Source organism: Carcharhinus amblyrhynchos, chromosome 2 (genome assembly GCF_965287045.1).
Source record: "Carcharhinus amblyrhynchos chromosome 2, sCarAmb.v2.hapA, whole genome shotgun sequence".
NCBI classification, from domain to species: domain Eukaryota; kingdom Metazoa; phylum Chordata; class Chondrichthyes; order Carcharhiniformes; family Carcharhinidae; genus Carcharhinus; species Carcharhinus amblyrhynchos.
Genome location: NC_137325.1, coordinates 137,752,037 through 137,772,719, shown reverse-complemented (window position 1 = coordinate 137,772,719; position 20,683 = coordinate 137,752,037). Strand labels below are relative to the sequence as shown.

Below are 20,683 nucleotides of genomic sequence, written 5' to 3'. Positions count from 1 at the left end.
CCATGTTTCTTGTGAAAAATATGTTAAAATTCAATTCTGGTAAAAGGTGCCACTTTACTTGCTCCAGGCAACCCACTTGCTGAGAATGCAGAAGAGTAATAGGAGGAGCTAGGTTTATTGAGGGAAAAAGCAGGCAGCTTCTGCTCGGATTTGCAAGGAGCAGCAGTTCTTCTCTCTCTGTCTCCGGAAATTGAAGTTTGGGACTTGCTAGAAAATAGGTATCTTGCTCCAGAGATGCTCTGAAGGTTTGAGAACTTGCAGTCTGCATACCAGCACACAAGCCTGTTATTTGCTAATTGACTTTGAATAAGGAATTTAGGCATATGCGGAATATTGCTTAAACTGGAACTAATAAGAGATATACTAGCAGTTAAGAATTGAATCCTGTCATGTTTAAATACTTCAATTGGTAAAGGTTATGCTAATTCTCCTTATTATAGTTAAACTGTATTGTTAAATAAAGTTTGTTTTAATAAAAATTTCCTAGTGGGGCAACAGAATCGTACCTTAAGTGAAACACCTTATCCTCATACTAGTGCTAAAATTAAAAATATTTGTGTTCTAGTTTAACTTCATAATAACTTGGAGTTTCTGATCTTGTCCCTAATATTAGCAACAACTGGAAAGTGCAATTGGTCCACTTTTAGTGCCTGTTTGCATATTGAAAATTACTTCAGTAACAACAATCTCTTTTGTTCATTATTCACTAATTAACTACAAAAGGCAACCATAAAAAAGTTTCAAAAAGCATTTTTAAATAAGGTATCCACAAAAGCACAGAAAAATGCTGGAATTTCTTAGCAGGTCTGACAGCATCTATGGAGAGAAAGTAGAGCCAACATTTTGAGTCGAGATGACCCTTCTTCAGAACTGTGATGTAGGGTCATACAGTCTTGAAATGTTGGCTCGATTCTCTCTCCAAAGATGCTGTCAAACCTGCTGAGATTTTCCAGCATTTTTCTGTTTTTGTTTCAGACTCCAGTATCTGCAGTATTTTGCGTTTATCTTATGCATGTAAGTACCTTTAACAGTTACCGAAGCTGTTGTTTGTAGATCCCCAAAAGAACAGGTATATTCTCCTGCATCTTCCAATTTCAAGTCATGAATCTGCAATATTTGTATCGGACCATCCTGTTTTATTTCGTACTTTTCATTTGGAGAGATCAACGCTGATCCTTTCCTCCAGGTAACAGGGACATTAGGTTTTGATAGTTCACAAAAGAGAGTCCCTGTATCGTATTCCTCCACCTCTATGTTTTGCAGTTCTTTTCTCAAGATTATGGGTGCAGCTGAAATACAGCAAAATACATGGATTTCACAGAATTTTTCAAAATTTCAATCATCCATTTACAAGGAATATTAACGGGAAAGAAGAAAACTATTCTTACTTTCAAATAATTATGTCACAACTGCAGGTTCAAGTCACAAAGAATGCACTTTAAACAGCAGCACAGCGAGGCCTCAAACTGCGTATACTTTTAAATCGTTTCTAAATTAGTTAAGTGCATTTTTAGGCAATTTGGATGGACACCTACAGCAGCCATTAATCAGCTTGCATACATTATTGAAGGCCTCTATTTAAGGACCACTCTAGTAAATCTGTTTCCGATAAGTAGAGTAGATGGTGGGCCTACACCCCTCAGGATTCTTCAGCTGCTACTTTAGCATATCAACAAAATGCAATACTTTACGAATGCAAGACTTTATAAGACAGTAATGTTTTAAACTGTCTCTTTTACCTTAAGGGTAAAACAGGATGTCCTGGAATGGCGGATGATGATCGTATTAATTCTGCCTACGAGATAGATCATTGTGGTCTGTAAACAAAACCAATTGAAACTCAAGTGACAGATTTCACATCTTGACAGTTGTTTTTGTTAAGCCATAGTGGCACGGGGAAGGAGAAAAACAGCTTCTGCTGTGAAAAGCAAGGAAATGAATGTTTTGTGTTAACCACCAAGCAGGATGCTGGTGAAAATGGTTCTTTGATCAAAGAGATGGGACATATGAAGGTTTAAGGAACAAGGAGTTATCAGAATGGGCCTAAATGCTGAAAATTGGTTCAGGAGACCAAGTGGAATGGCTTTCAAAGGATGATGGAAGATTCACACTGATATGGCAAGTCAAGGAGAAAGGAGCCTGCTGAGAAGCCTGAAGTTGTTTGGGAATTAATCTTCAAAGCTAAATATTTTTTGGGACCGTGACATAAAATACAAATCAGTCAAAAAATATTTTGTTGGGTTAGTTGGTTAATGGGACAGTACCTTTTCTTTAGTTTGATGTCTTAATTGCCTGTTAAATAATATTAACATTATGTTGACATTGGTTTGTTGTTTGATACAGTAAAAGTCTTAAAATGCAAAATTTTATCCTGCAATTCTTTCCATTGTTTGCTGAAAAATTTAAAAAAATATTTTGTCTCTCTTTTTGAAAGTTATTGGTCTCTATGGGGATTGTAACAATATATTTTTAAAAATCATTCCTTTGGAACAGGAGAAACCCTTATTCCACAATCTTTGCAAACGTTTCCCACACCAGTTGCTTTCCTGTTCCTGGGATTTATATTGTCCTCTTGAAATTCATGGAATCATGTCAGTGGTCAGCACCACTTGCAAAAAATTATCAGAGACTAAAGACCAATAGGGGGTGAGCCTCAGGCTATCCAGTTGAAGCGCACTAATCATAAACCCAGAAATGGACCACCGTCAATTTCTGTCCCTCTAACTTCAAATACTTCAGTAGGTATGTCATCCTTTACAGGCAGCTCTTCTAATTAAACATGCAATCCAAATCTGAAGTACAAAATACTAAATTCTTCTTGTGCAACTTTACTGAACAAGGGCAAATGAATCCTTAAATTTTCAAAATTTGATTGAGTGAACTGTTCCCAAGAATAACTTAATCTTGTTTCCACTGATTATTAAACTTGCATGTGAAATTTTATGAGCTCATAATGCATCTTCATCGTCAAATGCAGTCACATTCTTTGCCCTTCTATTATGGTGATGTCTGGTTCTCATAAATCAAGAAAGGTGCCAGGACTCTTTATAGTTTTTACATTCTGCCTTAACAAGCTAAAATTTTAGCGATGCCAGATTGTTCATATCAAATTCCTCTATGTGCTATTTTAATGCATTTTTATCCAATTTACTTTAAACGTTGGAAAAAGTGCTTGCAATAAGTGCTTGCAGAAGGATCTTGGGGTCCGGGTCCACAGGACTCTTAAATCGGCCTCGCAGGTGGAGGATGTGGTCAAGAAGGCGTATGGTGTACTGGCCTTCATTAATCGAGGGATTGAGTTTAGGAATCGGGAGGTAATGCTGCAACTTTATAAGACCCTTGTCAGGCCTCACTTGGAGTACTGTGCGCAGTTCTGGTCGCCTCACTATAGGAAGGACATAGAAGCTATTGAAAGGGTACAGAGGAGATTTACAAGGATGTTGCCTGGATTGGGAGGCATGCCTTATGAAGATAGGTTGAGGGAGTTGGGACTCTTCTCCCTGGAGAGACGAAGGTTGAGAGGCGACCTGATAGAGGTTTATAAAATGTTGAGAGGAATAGATAGGGTGGATTCTCAGAGGCTATTTCCCCAGGTTGAAATGGTCGCTACAAGAGGACACAGATTTAAGATGCAGGGAGGCAAGTACAGAAGTGATGTTAGGGGTAAGATTTTCACTCAGAGGGTGGTGAGTGAATGGAATCGGCTGCCGTCAGTGGTGGTCGAGGCGAACTCGTTGGGGTCTTTTAAAAGACTTCTGGATGAGTATATGGGATTTAATGGGATTGGGGGTTATAGATAGGTCTATGGATTGGTAGGTATTGATGTGATCGGTGCAACTTGTGGGCCGAAGGGCCTGTTTGTGCTGTAGTGTTCTATGTTCTATGTTCTAATAGTACAGAACAATTTGACACAAATATGCTAATATATTGATTTCTGACACCAAATATCATCAAACTACAACAGAGATGAAATCTAACTTTAAGTAGCAAGGCAAAGCGTGTTTATGGTTTACAATGAAAACATGAACTGTAAGGTCAGTTTAGTGCAGCACAATATAAAATATTCCGGCTGGAATTCTCCAGTCTCGCAAGCCCCACTACTGCTGCCAGTGAGAACAGAGAATTTGGCATTCAGACAAATCTTCACTCACTGTAGTGGGATGGGAGAATTCCAGCTGCAGACAAGGTCAGAGAATTCTAGCCTACAAAGTGACATAAAATCTAAAAGTTTCAATGTGGCAGAGGAATATAATTAATTTTCTTTACAAACAGGAGCACTTGATCACATTCAAATGCCAGCTTTATTTTCTACTTCTAATGAACTTCCCACAATACAATCATAAAATACATGAAATTATCAGGAACAGGTGAAAAGCATGTAATGGAAAGAACCCAGATTATGAAGCATGAAGCCAAGAGCAACGATAGAAAATCAGCAAGAATCACAATTTATAATAGATCTCAACCGAATAGTAACTTTCCTCCTACCATTAACTTTCAAGTAGGCATCAGTCTGTTGGTCCGCAGAATTACAGGTATAATGACCGGTATCTTCCACGCTCACATTATGGATTAATAACTGAACAATGGCACCAGCTTGCTTCATTTCGTATTTCTCACTGGGATGAAGCGTAAGAGGTCCCTTTCTCCATTCAATTAGAGCTCCAGGCTTAGTAAGTTCACATTGCAGTGTGACCAAATGGTTCTCATCAGCTTCTTGATTTTGTAGCTCTTTTTTGAACAACACAGGTAACGCTACATAGAAAAACATTCATAGCAAGTATCAGAACATCAATTCTAAAAATACTGACTGCAACACACCGATTTAATGTATTACAACAAATATGGGCAACACCTAACAGATTCTTCAAGTTATTTACAGCTAAGCAGTTTTACTTAAAATAAAGAACTGCTGATTTGACTACATTCTAAAACATTACAAATGAACTTTGAGCCACAAGTTGTATATTTTTCATTAGGAGTAGCTATTGTTTAAATGCAGATATCTTCTATGTGGACTGTAACAACCTTTTGCTGTTAACACATCCTCTACTATATTAACTCACAGGAAGATTGGACTGATACCTAGCACAAAGGAAGCTTGTTGTGGTGGTTGGAGGTCAGTCATTTTAGTTCCAGGACATCACTCCACAAGTTTCTCAAGATGGTGTTCAAAGCCTAAAGACTTTCCCTCCATCATAAGGATAAAAGTGGGAGTGTTCACTGATAATTGCACAATGTTTGGTACCATTTGTGAATCCGTGATATTGAAGCAGTCCATGTTCTAATGCAGCAAGACCTGACAATATCCAGGCTTGAGCTGCTAAGTGGCAAGGACCATTTGCACCACACAAGTGCAGAGAATGACCATCTCCAAGGAGAGAAAATCTAAACATTGCTCCTTAAAGTTTAGTTTATTTATTAGAGTCACAAGTACGCTTACATTAACACTGCAATAAAGCTACTGTGAAAATCCCCTAGTCGCCACAGTTCAGCGCCTGTTTGGGTATACTCAAGGAGAATTTAGACATTCAATGGCACAACCATCACCGAATTCCCACTGTCAACATCCTAGGGGCTGTCATTGACCAGAAATTTAACTGGGCTAGCCATATATAAACACTGTGGCTGGAATTTTACTGCCCCACCCGCCACAGGAATTGGAGTGGATAAGGGGCAAAGCATGGGAAGGTCTGATGACCTTAGGTGGGATTTTTACGTTTCGGGATGAACAAGACCTTAAAGTTCTGCGTTGTGGCTACAAGATCAGGTGAGGGGGTAGAAAACCTGCAGGTAACTCAGCTTGGAGTCCCCAAAACCTATCCACCATCTATTAGGCACAAATCAGGAGTGTGATAGAATACTCTTCACTGGCAATATGGGTAGAGCTCAGGAATAAGAAGGGTATGGTCATAATGTTGGGGGTTTACTATAGGCCACGCAACTGCCAGTGGGAGATAGAGGAACAGAAATGTAGACAGATTTTGGCAAGGTGTAAAAGTAACAGGGTTGTTGTGGTGGGAGATTTTAACTTCCCCTATATTGACTGGGACTCACTTAGTGCTAGGGGCATGGATGGGGAAGAGTTTGTAAGGACCACCCAGGAAGGCTTCTTGAAACAGTAAGCAGATAGTCCAACTAGGGAAGGGGCCATACTGGACTGGGGCATGAGCCTGGCCAGGTGGTCAATGTTTCAGAAGGGGAGCAGTTCAGGAACAGTGACCACAACTCAATAAGCTTTAAGGTACTGATGGATAAAGCTAAGTGTAGTCCTCAAGTTAAGGTGCTAAATTGGGGGGAAGACTAATTACAACAATATTAGCCAGGAACTGAAGAATGTAAATTGGGGCAATGTTTGCGGGAAAATGTGGAAGGCTTTCAAATGTAAGTTGATAGGGATTCAGGACTGGCACATTCCTATATGGACGAAGGATGAGTATGGCAAGTTTTGGGAACCTTGGATAACGAGAAATATTGTGAGCCTCATCAAAGAGAAAAAGGGAGCATTTGTTAAAGCTAGGAGGCTGGGAACACAGGAAGCAAGTGTGGAATATAAGGAAAGTAGAAAGAAACTTTAGCAAGGAGTAGGAAGGGCTAAAAGGCATCACAAAAAAAAAACTTGGCCAGCAGGATTAAGGACGATTCCAAGGCTTTTTATACATATATAAGAAGCAAGAGGGTAGCTAGCGAGAGAGTTGGCCCACTCAAGGACAAGGGAGGAGACTATGCGTGGAATCAGGGGAAATGGGTGAAGTATTAAGTGAGTACTTTGCATCAGTATTCACCAAAGAGGAGGACTTGGTGGATGATGAGTCTGAGAAAGGGTGTGTAGATAGGTTGAGTCACATTGAGATCAAAAAAGAGGTGGTATTGGGGTTCTTGAGAAATGTTAAGGTAGCCAAGTCCCCAGGCCTGATGGGATATACCCCAAAATATTGAGAGAGGCAAAGGAGGAAATTGCTGGGGCCTTGAGAGAAATCTTTGTATCCTCGCTGGTTATAGGGCAGGGCCCAGAGGACTGGAGAATAGCCAATGTTGTTCCTCTGTTTAAGGTAATTACAGGCAGATAAGCCTTACATCAGTGGTAGGGAAATTATTGGAGAGGATTCTTCGAGACAGGATTCATTCCCACTTGGAAATAAGTAGACATATTCGTGAGAAGCAACATGGTTTTGTGAAGGGGAGGTTGTGTCTCAATAACTTGATTGAGTTTTTTGAAGCAGTGATTAAGATGATTGATGAGGGTAGGGCAGTGGATGTTGTCTACATGGGCTTCAGTAAGGTCTCTGACAAGATCCCTTATGGCAGACTGGTGCAGAAGGTGAAGTCACATGGGATCAGAAGTAAGGTGGATACAAAACTGGCTCGTCAAAGAAGACAGAGGGTAACAGTGGAAGGATGCATTTCTGAATGGAGAACTGTGACAAGTGGTGTTCCTCAGGGATCTGTGCTGATTTGGAAGAAAATGTAACTGGATTGATTAGTGAGTTTGCAGATGACACAAAGGTTGATGGATTTGCAGATAGTGATGAGGACCATCAGAGGAAACAGCAGGATATAGATCAGTTGGAGACTTGGGCAGAGAGGTGGCAGATGGGGTTTAATCTGGACAAATATGAGGTAATGCATTTTGGAAGGTCTAATACAAATAAGAAATATACAGTAAATGGCAGAGCCCTTAACAGCATTGATAGGCAAAGGGATCTGGGTGTACAGGTACACAGGTCACTGGAAGTGGTAATGCAGGTGGAGAAGATAGTTATGCTTGCTTTCATTGGCCAGGGGCATTGAGTTTAAAAGTTGGTAAGTCATGTTGCAGCTTTAGAGAACCTTAGTTAGGCTGCACTTGGAATATAGTGTTCAATTCTGGTCGCCACACTTTCAGAAGGGTGTGGAGGCTTTAGAAAGGGTACAGAAAAGATTTACCAAGGTGTTAACAGGTATGGAGAGCATCAGGTATGAGAAGGGGTTGGAGAAACTTGGTTTGTTTTCACTGGAACGACCGAGGTTGAGGGGTGACCTGATAGAAATCAGCAAGATTATGAGAAGCATGGACAGACTGGATAGTCACAAACTTTTTCCCAGGATGGAGGAGTCAATTACTAGGGGGCACAGTATACATGGGGCAAAGTTTAAAGGAGATGTACGAGGCAGATTTTTTACACAGAGGGTGCCTGGAACTTGTTGCCGGGGGAGGTAGTGGAAGCAGATATGATAGTGGCTTTTAAGGGGCATCTTGACAAATACAATGAATAAATGGGAATAAAGGGATGATCCCCAGAAGGGCAGAGGATTTTAGTTAAGTTGGGTAGCATGGTCGGTGCAGGCTTGGAGGCCAAAGGGCCTGTTCCTGCACTGTAATTTTCTTTGTTCTTTCTTTGTCCTTTGGCCAGGACGTGGGCAGCTCCAACAATGCTCAAGAAGCATAATGCCATCTAGGACAAAGCATCCTGCTTGGCTGGCACCCCTTCTACAAACATTCATTTTCTACATCATTGATGCACAGTATCAGCAATGTATACCATCTACAAGACGCACATCGACCTAGGCATCGGAAACCAGAATGGAAGACCAAGTCCTGTTGAACCTGCAAAGTCCTCCTTATTCACATCAGGGCTTTTGTGCCAAAATTGAGAGCACTGTCTCTTGGACTAGTCAAGCAGCAGCTTGACATAGTCATACTGAAGGAGTCATACCTTACAGGCAATGTCAGGCACCATCATTAACCAACAAGAGGGAAAAACATACTTAATCTCTTCCTCACCAAACTGTCTGCCACAGAAGCATCTGTTCATGACTGTATCAGTAGGATTGACCACTGCAGAGTCCTTATAGAGATCAAGTCCCTTCTTCACATTGAGGGTACATTGCTATGGCACTACTACCATGTTAAATGGGATAGATTTCATTCAGATCCAGCAACTAGAGACTGGGCATCCATGAGGCACTGTGCACCATCAAAAGCAGCAGAATTCTACTCAACTACGATCTGTAACCTCGTGACTTGGCATTTCTCCACTCTATTATTACCACCAAGCCAGGGGATCAATCCTGGTTCAATTAAGAGTATAGGATGGCATATTTGGTGAAGCTATGCAGAGGATTTGTATGTCAAACAGCATAAGCAGCAAGTAATAGACACAGCTCAGTGATCCCACCACCAAAGGAGCAGACCTAAACTCTGCAGTCCTGCCACATCCAACCATGAATGGTGGTGGGCATTAACTCACTGGAGAAGGAGTCTCACAAATATCCCCATCCTCAATGATAGGGGATCTGCACAACAGATCCTTGCAAAAGGCAAGGCTAGGGCATTTGCAACAATCTTCAGCCAGAAGTGCCGAGTGGATGGCCTACCTTAGCCTCCTCTGGAGATCACTAGCATCACAGATGCCAGTCTTCAACGAATTGTGTTCACTCCATGTAATATCAAGAAACGATTGGCAGCACTGATCCTACAAAGGCTATCCCTGACAATATTCTGGCAACAGTACTGAAGATTTATACTTCAGAACATGCCGCACCCTTAACCAAGCTATTCCAGTACGGCTACAACATTTAGCATCTACCCGGCAATGTGAAAGAAGCAGGGCAAATCCAACCCAACCAATTACCGTCCCATCAGTCTACTCTTGATCATCAATAAAGTGATGGAAGGTGTCATTAACAATGCTGTTAACCACATTTGTTTAGCAATAACCTTAGCAACGCTCGGTTTGGATTCCACCACAATCAGTCAACTCCTCATTATAGCCTTGGATCAAACATGGACAAAGGAGTTGAACTTCAGATGTGGCATCAAGGAGCCCTAGCAAAACTGGAGTCAATGGGATTCAGGGGACAACTCTCCATGCTTGGAGTCGTACCTAGCACCAAGTAAGATGGTTGTGGTTGTTGAAATTATTATCTCAGCTCCAGAATATTACTGCAGGAATTCATTAGGAGACTGATTTAGTTCTGGGCAATGAGCCAGGTCAGGTGGTTGAGGTTGCAGTAGGCGAACATGTGGCTAATAGTGACCACAACTCCGTCTACTTTAGGATACGAATGGAAAAAGATGAGACCTGTCCTAAGTGGGGGGTGCTAAATTGGGGGAAGGCTAGATACAGCCGGATTAGGCAGGAGCTTAGGGATACAGACTGGGATAGGCTGTTGGGAGGCAAGACCACGTTAGGCATGTGGGAGCCTTTCAAGGGAAAACTGCAATGGGTGCAGGAAAGGCATGTGCCGGTTCGGAGAAAGGACGGGAAAGGTAGGATTAGAGAGCCGTGGATTACTAGAGATATAGAAGACCTGGTTAGGAAGAAACGAGAGGCGTATGTCAGGTCTAAGCAGCTGGGAATGGAGAGAGCAATGGAGGAATACAGAGAGAGTCAGAGGGATCTCAAAAGGGGAGTTAGGAGAGCAAAGAGGGGGCATGAGATGGTTTTGGCAGGTAGGATTAAGGAGAATCCAAAGGCGTTTTACTCCTATCTTAAGAGCAAAAGGGTGGCTAGGGGTAAAATCGGTCCCCTCAGGGACAGACGAGGGGAATTGTGCTTAGAGGCAGAGGGAATGGGGGAGATCCTGAATGAATACTTTGTGTCAGTATTCACGAAGGAGAGGGGCTTGATGTCTGGTACGGTCATAGAGGGAGCTGTTGACCAATTGAAAGATCTATCGATTACGAGGGAAGAAATGTTAGGGCTTTTAGCTGGCATTAAAACCAATAAATCTCCGGGGCCCGATGGCATTTATCCTAGGCTGCTTAGGGAGGAGAGGGATGAGATTGCTGGGCCTCTGACGCAAATCTTTGTCTCTTCTTTGGACACAGGTGAGGTCCCAGAGGACTGGAGGATAGCAAACGTGGTACCATTGTTTAAAAAGGGTAGGAGGGATAGCCCAGGTAACTATAGGCCGGTGAGTTTAACGTCAGTGGTAGGCAAGTTGATGGACAGGATTCTTCGGGATAGGATGTATGAGCACTTAGAGCGTTGTGATCTGATTAAGGATACGCAGCATGGCTTTGTAAAGGGGAAGTCTTGCCTTACGAATCTGGTAGAATTTTTTGAGGAGGTGACAAAAACGGTCAACGAAGGACGAGCCGTTGATGTCATCTATATGGATTTCAGTAAGGTGTTTGACAAAGTCCCTCATGGTAGATTGGTAGAGAAGATTAAAGCTCATGGGATACGTGGCCAGGTATCTAGATGGGTAGAGAACTGGCTTGCAAAGAGGAGTCAGAGAGTAGAAGTGGAGGGGTCCTTTTCTAGCTGGAGGTCTGTCACTAGTGGTGTGCCACAGGGCTCAGTACTGGGACCTCTTCTCTTTGTAGTGTATATAAATGATTTGGAAGAGGGAGTTTGGCGGGCAGTGAGGAGCAGTGTCTCGCAATACAACGGGATATTGATAGGCTGGTTGATTGGGCAGATACATGGCAAATGGAGTTTAATCCGGATAAATGTGAGGTGATGCATTTTGGCCGGAATAATGTAGGGGGGCGTTATATGATAAAGGGTAAGCCCATAAGGAGTATAGAATCGCAGCGAGACCTGGGGGTGCAAGTGCACAAGTCTTTGAAGGTGGCAGTGCAAGTGGAGAGTGTGGTGAAGAAAGCCTATGGTATGTTAGCCTTCATAGGAAGGGGTATAGAATATAAGAGCTGGAGTCTAATGTTGCAGTTGTACAGAACTTCGGTTAGGCCGCATTTAGAGTACTGCGTCCAGTTCTGGTCGCCTTACTACCGGAAGGACGTGGAGACTCGGGAGAGAGTGCACAGGAGGTTTACCAGGATGTCGCCTGGTATGGAAGTCTTGACACCCTGGTGGGTGTCGTCTATAGGCCCCCGAATAATGATCTGGAGATGGGGCGGGCTGTTAACGCGCAAATAAGTGCGGCGTGCAGGAATGGGACGGCCATAGTTATGGGGGATTTCAATCTGCATATTGATTGGTCGACCCATGTTGGACGTGGGGGACTCGAGGAAGAGTTCTTGGAATGCTGCCGGGATAGTTTCCTCGAACAGTGTGTGTTGGAGCCGACGAGGGAGCGGGCTATCTTGGATCTGGTGCTATGTAATGAAGCGGGTAGAATTAGGGACCTTGTGGTGAAGGATCCTCTTGGGGAGAGTGATCATTGTATGGTGGAGTTTCTGGTGCAGATGGAGGAGGAGAAAGTGGGTTCCCGGACACGCGTCCTTTGTTTGAATAGAGGGGAATACGGTAGGATGAGAGAAGAATTGGCGAATGTGGACTGGGAGAGCGCGTTGGAGGGAGGGTCTGTTGAGGAGCAGTGGAGGATCTTTAAGGAGATCTTTCTTGGTGCTCAACGGAAATTTATTCCAATGGTCAAAAAGGATAGTAGGAGGAGAGGTAATAAGCCGTGGATAACGAAGGAGGTGAAGGAAAGTGTTAAACTAAAAGCGGAGGAATTTAGAGTAGCTAAGAGTAGTGGGCGAGAAGAGGATTGGGAGAGGTTTAAATGTCAACAAAGATTGACAAAGAAGTTGATAAGGAAGGGTAGGAGAAACTATGAAGCTGGGCTAGCGCTTAATATAAAAAAGGATAGCAAGAGTTTTTATAAATATATAAAAAGGAAGAGGCTGGCTAGGGTGAATGTTGGTCCTTTAGAGGATGAGAAAGGGGAGCTAGTGGTAGGGGATGGGGATATGGCTAAGGTATTGAATAACTTTTTTGTTTCTGTCTTCACGGAGGAGGACGTGAATAATTTGCCGGGTGTTAGCGATGGAAAGGTGGTAGGACTGGAGGGTCTTAATGACATTACTGTTACAAGAAAGGCGGTGCTCGACAGACTGGAGGGGCTGATTGTGGACAAGTCCCCAGGACCGGATGGAATGCATCCGAGGGTTCTGAAAGAAATGGCGGAGGTGATAGTGGATGCCTTGGTGGTTATTTTCCAAACGTCGCTGGATTCCGGGGAAGTGCCGGATGATTGGAAAACGGCTAATGTTACGCCGTTGTTTAAGAAAGGTGCCAGGCAAAAGGCGGGGAATTATAGGCCAGTTAGTTTAACGTCTGTGGTAGGTAAAATGTTAGAATCTGTCATTAAGGAGGAAATTGCGAGGCATCTTGAAGGGAATTGCTTGATAGAGCAGACGCAGCACGGTTTCATTAAAGGGAAGTCGTGTCTGACAAATTTACTGGAGTTCTATGAGGATGTGTCTAGGGCGGTGGATAGAGGAGAGCCGGTGGATGTGGTCTTTCTAGATTTTCAGAAGGCGTTTGACAAAGTGCCTCACAAGAGGTTATTGCAGAAGGTCGAGGGACATGGAGTTGGGGGTAGGGTGTTAGCGTGGATAGAGGATTGGTTGTCAAATAGGAGGCAGAGAGTGGGGGTCAACGGGTGCTATTCGGATTGGCGGATGGTGACTAGTGGAGTGCCCCAGGGGTCGGTGCTGGGGCCTCAGCTTTTTACCATTTATATAGATGATCTGGAGGAGGGAACCGAGTGTAGAGTGTCGAAATTTGCTGATGACACCAAGATTGGGGGAACGGCAAATTATGCGGAGGGTGTGGAGAGTCTGCAGAAGGATCTAGATAGGCTGGGCGAATGGGCCAGGAAATGGCAAATGGAATTTAATGTTGGCAAGTGTGAGGTGGTCCACTTTGGTAGGAAGAATGGTAGGAAGGATTATTACTTACAGGGCGAAAAACTGCAGCAGGCGACGGTGCAGAGGGACCTCGGGGTCCTTGTGCATGAGTCGCAAAAACCCAGCTTGCAGGTGCAGCAGGTGGTCAGGAAGGCAAATGGGATGCTGGCCTTCATAGCGAGGGGGATTGAATATAAAAGTAGGGAGGTCTTGCTGCAGCTGTATAGGGCATTGGTGAGGCCGCAACTGGAGTACTGTGTGCATTTTTGGGCGCCGCACCTGCGCAAAGATATTTTGGCCTTGGAGGGAGTGCAGAGGAGGTTTACTAGGCTGATACCGGAGTTGAGGGGGTTGAGCTATGAGGAGAGGCTGAATAAACTGGGCTTGTACTCGTTAGAGTTTAGAAGAATGAGAGGAGATCTCATTGAGACGTATAAGATGATGAATGGGATGGATAGGATAGAGGTGGAAAGACTCTTCCCGCTCAAAAAAGACAATAGGACTAGGGGGCACAGCCTCAAGATAAAAGGGGGGCGGTTTAGAACGGAGTTGAGGAGGAACTTCTTCACTCAAAGGGTGGTGAATCTCTGGAATTCTCTGCCCGTTGAAGTGGTGGACGCTGCCTCGCTAAATATTTTTAAGACGCGGGTTGATGGGTTTTTGATAGGAGAGGGGATTAAGGGTTATGGGGAGAGGGCGGGAAAGTGGAACTGAGCAGCGACAGATCAGCCATGATCTTATTGAATGGCGGGGCAGGCTCGAAGGGCTGGATGGCCTACTCCTGCTCCTATTTCTTATGTTCTTATGAAGGACTGGGATATGAGGAAAGATTGAATAAATTGGGGCTCTTTTCCCTTGAAAGACGGCGACTGAGGGGGGAACTAATAGAGGTATATAAGATTATGAAAGGTATAGATAGAGTAAACAGAGGTAAGCTATTTCCTATGATAGAGACACATAGGACAAGGGGCCATGGACTTAAGGTGAGGGGGGAGAGGTATAACACAGATATTAGAGGGAGGTTTTTCACACAGAGGGTAGTGGGGGTATGGAATGCTCTGCCAAGTAAGGTGGTGGAGGCAAACACGCTAGAGTCGTTTAAGAGTAACTTAGACAGGCACATGAGTGGATTGGAGATAGGTGGATATAGGAGATTGTTTTAAATAAGGGTCATTAGCATTGAGGCATCCCTGGTAAGGTAAATGGATATGGTACAATAATAATTTTTTTTTTCTTTTCATTCACAGGTTTTAAATCGGTCCGCCTTGTGTCCAACGAGGGGCATACACGCGATGGGTCGTACTTGGGCTGCTCTTGGTTGTTCGAGATTGGCCTAGTGCTTCATGTCGTTAGTGTGTGCCTAAACTGGACCAGATACTGGGTAAGACGACAACTCAGTGACTATCACTGATTGCTGTGCAGACACATGGATTTGGGCCAGTGTCTGTGGGAGTTTGCGCATTCTCCCCGTGCTTGCGTGGGTTTTCTCCGGGTGCTCTGGTTTCCTCCCACACCCCAAAGGAGGTCCTATGAGGAGAGACTGAGGGATTTGGGGTTGTTTTCACTGGAAAGAAGGCGGCTAAGAGGGGATCTTATAGAAACATATAAGATGATTAGAGGTTTAGATAGGGTGGATGGTGATAGCCTGTTTCCTCGGATGGAGAAATCTAGCACGAGGGGGCATGGCTTTAAATTAAGGGGGGGTAGTTATAGGACGGATGTCAGGGGCAGGTTCTTTACCCAGAGGGTGGTGAGGGACTGGAATGCCCTGCCTGCTGCAGTTGTAAATGCGCCTAGTTTGGGGGCGTTTAAGAGATTGGTGGATAGGTTTATGGACGAAAAGGGATTGGTTTAGATTAGTGGGTCAATGTTTTTTTTTTAAAAATAAGACTGGTCGGCGCAACATTGTGGGCCGAAGGGCCTGTTCCGCGCTGTAATGTTCTATGTTCTATGTTCTATGTGCTGTTAGGCTGATTGGCAGTAATAAATTGTCCCTAAATTAGTTTCCCGCAATGTGGATGGCCATAAAACATTAGACAAGGGTCATGGGTGGAGAGGGGGACTGGTGGTGTTGAGATGGCAGCGCGGGCTCGTTGGGCCGAAGGGCCTATTTCCCAGGCTGTTTTTGTTCTTTGTCCTAGGCCCAACCATCTTCAGTTGCTTCATGAATATCCTTCCTTCCATCATAATATCAGAAGTTGGGATGTTCGCTGATTATTGCATAATGTTCAAGTCAGAGGCTAGAAATCACATGGTGAGTAACTTATCTCCTGACTCTCCAAAGGCTACCCAAAATCTACAAGGCACAGGTTAGTAATGTCAGTAAAGTCAGTAACTTTCCACTTGCCTGGATAATAACATTCATGAAGGGGAAAGAATCCCACTTGATTGGGACTCCATTAATAAACATTTTCCCCTTCCATCACTGATGAACAGTGGCAGCCAGGTGTACCATACAGACGATGGACTGCAGGAACTCACCAAGGCTCCAGACACAGCAACTTCCAAATCGATAACCACTATCATCTTGAATGACAAGGGTAGCAGATATATGGGAACTACATAACCTGGAAATTCCCCTCCAAGCCACTCCAATTCTGGCCTGGAAATACATCTGTGTTCCAGCACTGCTACTGGGTCAAAATCCTGGAATTCCCTACAAGTAGTGGTGGTGTACTTATATCACATGGACTTTTTAAGAATTTGTTCATGGCATGTGGGTGTCACTATCTGCTTCTGCACTTATTGACACACTTATTGCTCATTTCTAATTGCTCTGAACCTAGTGGCCTGCTGTGCCATTCCTGAGAGCATTTAAGAGCCAACCACGTTGCTGCGGACCTGGAGACACTTCTGGGTTAGGCCAGGTAAAGTTAGCAGATTTCCTTCCCTAAAGGGCATTAGTGATTTAAATGCATTTTTATGACAACTGACAATGGGGAGTACAGCAAAGGTTTACCAGGCTGATTCCTGGGATGTCAGGTCTGTCATATGAGAAAAGGTTAAGTCGGTTAGGATTATATTCACTGGAGTTTAGAAGAGTGAGGGGAATCTCATAGAAACTTATAAAATTCAAACAGGGTTGGACAGGATAGATTCAGAAACAACGTTCCCAATGGTGGGGGAGTCCAGACCTAGGGATCGTTGTTTGAGAGTAAGGGGTAAACCTTTTAGAACTGAGGTGAGGAGAAATTTCTTCATCCAAAGGATAGTGAATGTGGAATTCACTACCACAGAATGTAGTTGAAGCCAAAATGTCTGATTTCAAGAAGAAATTAGATACAGCTCGAGGGGCTAAAGCGATCAAGGGATACTGGGGGAATGGGGGGATCAGGATATTGAATTTGATAATCAGCCATGATCAGAATGATTACTGGAGTCGGCTCAAAGGGCCGAATGGCCTACTTCTGCTTCTAGTTTCTATGCCAATGGTTTCATGGTCATCATTAAACTTTTAATTCCAAAGTTTTATGGAATTAAAATTCAACATCTGCTGTGGTGGGATTTGAACTCAGGTCCCCAGATTATTACTCTGAGTCTCTGAGTTACTCATCCACTGACAATACCACTACATCAGCTCCGACAAAGGGTCATCCAGACTGCAAATGTTAGCTCTATTCTCTCTCCACAGATGCTGTCAGACCTGCTGAGGTTTTCCAGCATTTTCTGTTTTTGTTCTACTCCGTCATTGCCTCTCTCCTGGACAGCACCGATTTGAGATGGCAGCTCACCATCACTTTCTCATGGGCAAGTAGAGATGGACAATGAATGCTGGCTTAGCCAGTGATGCTCGAATGAATAAATTTTTAAAAATCCACCAGACTACTCTTGTGACACCATTCAATTGTTTTGACTTTCAAGCAATCTTGAATATGCAAACCTCTACAACCTCCTTCTGCTCAATCAACAAACTTTCTTCCTGTAAAATAAAAATCAATCACATATTGTGTGGTGCTTCACTTTTCTTGAACTTTTTCATAATCCTAACCATATATTACAAGTAGCAAAAAGTTGAATATTTCATTGCTGCTCCTATTTAAATGCATTTAGTTTTATTCTACAAGTCCAATCACCAACCTAGATCACATAGTTACATTTGATTCTCCGAACTGCTCTCACTTTCCTTCACTAAATAAAAATATACTATCAATTCTAACCCATGTAACAATAAACAAATAATCTGAAGCATCAAGTTAACTGATGTTGAAATAGTAACAAATTTGTGAAGAACATAACCAATTTATGCAATTAAGTGTAAAGCCTGGACGAGGGTGATAACTTCCAAAAGCAGAAGTCAAATTCCAAAATGAATTTCTTCCATTTTACCTTTCACGTTTAAAGATGCAGTGGATTGTTTATCTCCAGAATCACATGTATATTCACCAGCATCTTCTGGTTCTACATCACAGATGAACAATTCTACTGTGGGACCCTGCTGTTTCATTTCATATTTTACACATGGCAGGAGTATCACTGATCCTTTCCGCCACTCTACTGTAGCATCAGGTTTAGTTAGCTCGCAGTGCAGTTTGATTGTAGCGCCCTCTTCTGCTTCTACATTCTGAAGTTCTTGCTTGAAAAGTACTGGCAAAGCTAAGAAATAAATTACAAATCTATCAGAACAGGGGTTAATCGACTCTTCAGGATACCATTATTTATAAATCATTTTCATTATTTATTATTTTGTCATAAAATGCACTCTGGTTATATTATTATTTATTTGGTTACAATGGAAAGAAACCCCTCTATTTATAAAACCATTTAAACATGAGTAATAATTTAATTCCTCAAGTGTGTCTATCATTCAATTTTATCATAGCTGAATAGCCTAACTCCATATGCCTACTATTGCTTCGTACCCCTTAATACCTTCGGAGAATAAGAACCAATGAATTGCAGATTCAAACTTAGCAACTGACCTGGCATCAACTGTTATTTGCAGAAGATGGTTCCAAACTTCTGCCATTTATTTGTATTTAGAAATGTTTGCTAATTTCAGTCTTGAAAGGTCTGTTTTAAATGTTTATCAAGCTCCCTAGTCCGAGAATTCTCAAATAATTTCTCACGACCTACCCTCGGTGTTGAACTTAACATCTCGAAAACTTTGATCAAATTATATCTTAACTAACTGAATTCCAGGGAATACAACCCAAATGTCTGTAATCTCTCCTCATAATCTAATGTTTGGAGTGCAGGTGAAATTTTGGTCAATCTATGCCACACTCTCTCCAGACTAAGGTGTGGTGCCCAGACTGCTCTCAGTATAGGGTAACTTCTTTCGCCTTGCATAATAGTCCTCTGTCTCAATCAGCAAAATCTTACAGGATTTTGATGTTCTCCAAACTTGAAGCACTACACACTACAATCTCCACATGATATAAAATGTATATATTAACAAAAACAGATACTCAGCTTTTGAAATTACAGATGGAATTTTACGAGAATGATTCTGTGTCCAGCTAGTGTGAAAATGGGAGAGGTCCTGATCTGTTTTTTGGGTGAGTTTTCACGCCCAATCTTACGTACTTAGTCATAGTAAAAATGGTCCAGACTGTTTCTAACAGCCACAGGCACTGGGCAGGGCTTAATTCACCAGTCAGCCTGCAGAGGGAGCTACTGTGCATGTGCTGACCTCTGACGCTCCACATGCATAATTGCAACAGCAGGGGTCTGACAGACAAAGAGAGCTGTCAGGCCCCTAAACTAACCACCCCTCCACTCCGCCAAAATCACAGGGGCCCACCCAGCTCCACAGAAATCCAACTCTCGTAAAATCGGAAGGGCTGAGAAATTGGGCGTGATTTCTCAACCGACACAATTTTATAGGCTTTCTCTGTCCAGTAAATTACCGGCCTACGTTTGAGGTTTTAAACCATTTGAAGTCAGGAGTAATATTCTCACTTCCAGAGCCAGGAGAACAGTTTCAAGAGGATTTTGCAAAGCAAGCTTTTGAATATACACTGCTGAAGAGTGGTGACAATCCTATAACTGAAGTGTTATTTCTGACAGTGTGCTCCAGTTTATTTCAGAAAAACAAACTTCTTTAAGAGTAAGATTACTTTACTTGATCAGGATCAGTAATAGATGTAATGTTCACCATGACTGATGATGGGGTTGATCTTGAGCCTGCACTCTCTGTCCACAAGATTGGTGATGAATGCGCAAGATCCATGGTTTGTTAATGACTGTGCTGCTGAGACAGCCATGGCACAGTATTTCTGCTGATATTTATTTTTTACAGCTCAGCAACTCCCTGACACAGCTCTGCAGTTGCTGTCCCCATTGGGGGAGCAATTAGCATGCATGGCCTCCCTGGCACTGCACTTTTTATGCTGGATGGTCATTAATTGGTCAGCCAGCATAGTATTATGCGACTGGGCAGGAGTAGGTGTCACATCCACTCCCACTCACGCCAACTTGGGCCATGCTCCGAATGTAAAATTCAGGACTATTTCTGTAGGAACAGTTGAATCTGTAATTCCTTTGGAACAGCGCACCTTTCTTGTTCTGAACTCGTGAGATGAGATTAACTAGTTGTTCCCCAATGCAATTTGAAAAGATAACTGCAAAAGAAGAAATCCAAGGCGGGTGTGGCCTTTAGTCATTGACAGGGCATTTTTAGTGATGCAGGAAATTCTTAATTCCATTATAATTTGGCAAGGTTCATTAAGTACTTGAGTAATTTTCCAACAACGATTATATGTTAACAACAAGGTTAAGACCAGTAAATATTCTATCTGGAATACTGAAACCAAAAGAGAAAATGCTGGAAAATCTCAGCATATTTGGCAGCATCAGTAAGGAGAGAAAAGAGTTGACGTTTCAAGTCCAGACGACTGTTTATCAAAGCTAAAAGGCATAGAAAGTGGGAAATATTTATACTGCAGGGTGAGGGAATGAAAGATGAATCATAGCCAAAGAAACCAGGGGAAAAGACGACTAATAGTTGTCCACACAGAGAATAAAGGGTGTGAATGGCCAAATGGAATCTATCTAGAATACTGTCTTGTTAGAAAGGATGATTACAGTCACTAACACTGAAAAATGTTTGATTGGTACACAATTATTGCAGTAACGTCATCAGGACCAATTCTG

The 20,683-nt window shown here is 42.8% G+C and overlaps 1 protein-coding gene across 1 annotated transcript in view; it reads right to left on the bottom strand.

The window, feature by feature from the left end:
- obscnb (obscurin, cytoskeletal calmodulin and titin-interacting RhoGEF b) overlaps positions 1-20,683 on the bottom strand; it is a 696,366-nt gene that overhangs the window by 291,179 nt on the left and 384,504 nt on the right. Inside the window, exons 57-59 of the mRNA XM_080214757.1 lie at positions 17,915-18,181; positions 4,489-4,755; positions 1,023-1,289 (exon numbers count right to left, since the gene is read on the bottom strand). Of these exons, the coding sequence (XP_080070883.1) occupies positions 1,023-1,289; positions 4,489-4,755; positions 17,915-18,181 (801 nt within the window). The remainder of the gene's footprint in view (positions 1-1,022; positions 1,290-4,488; positions 4,756-17,914; positions 18,182-20,683) is intronic.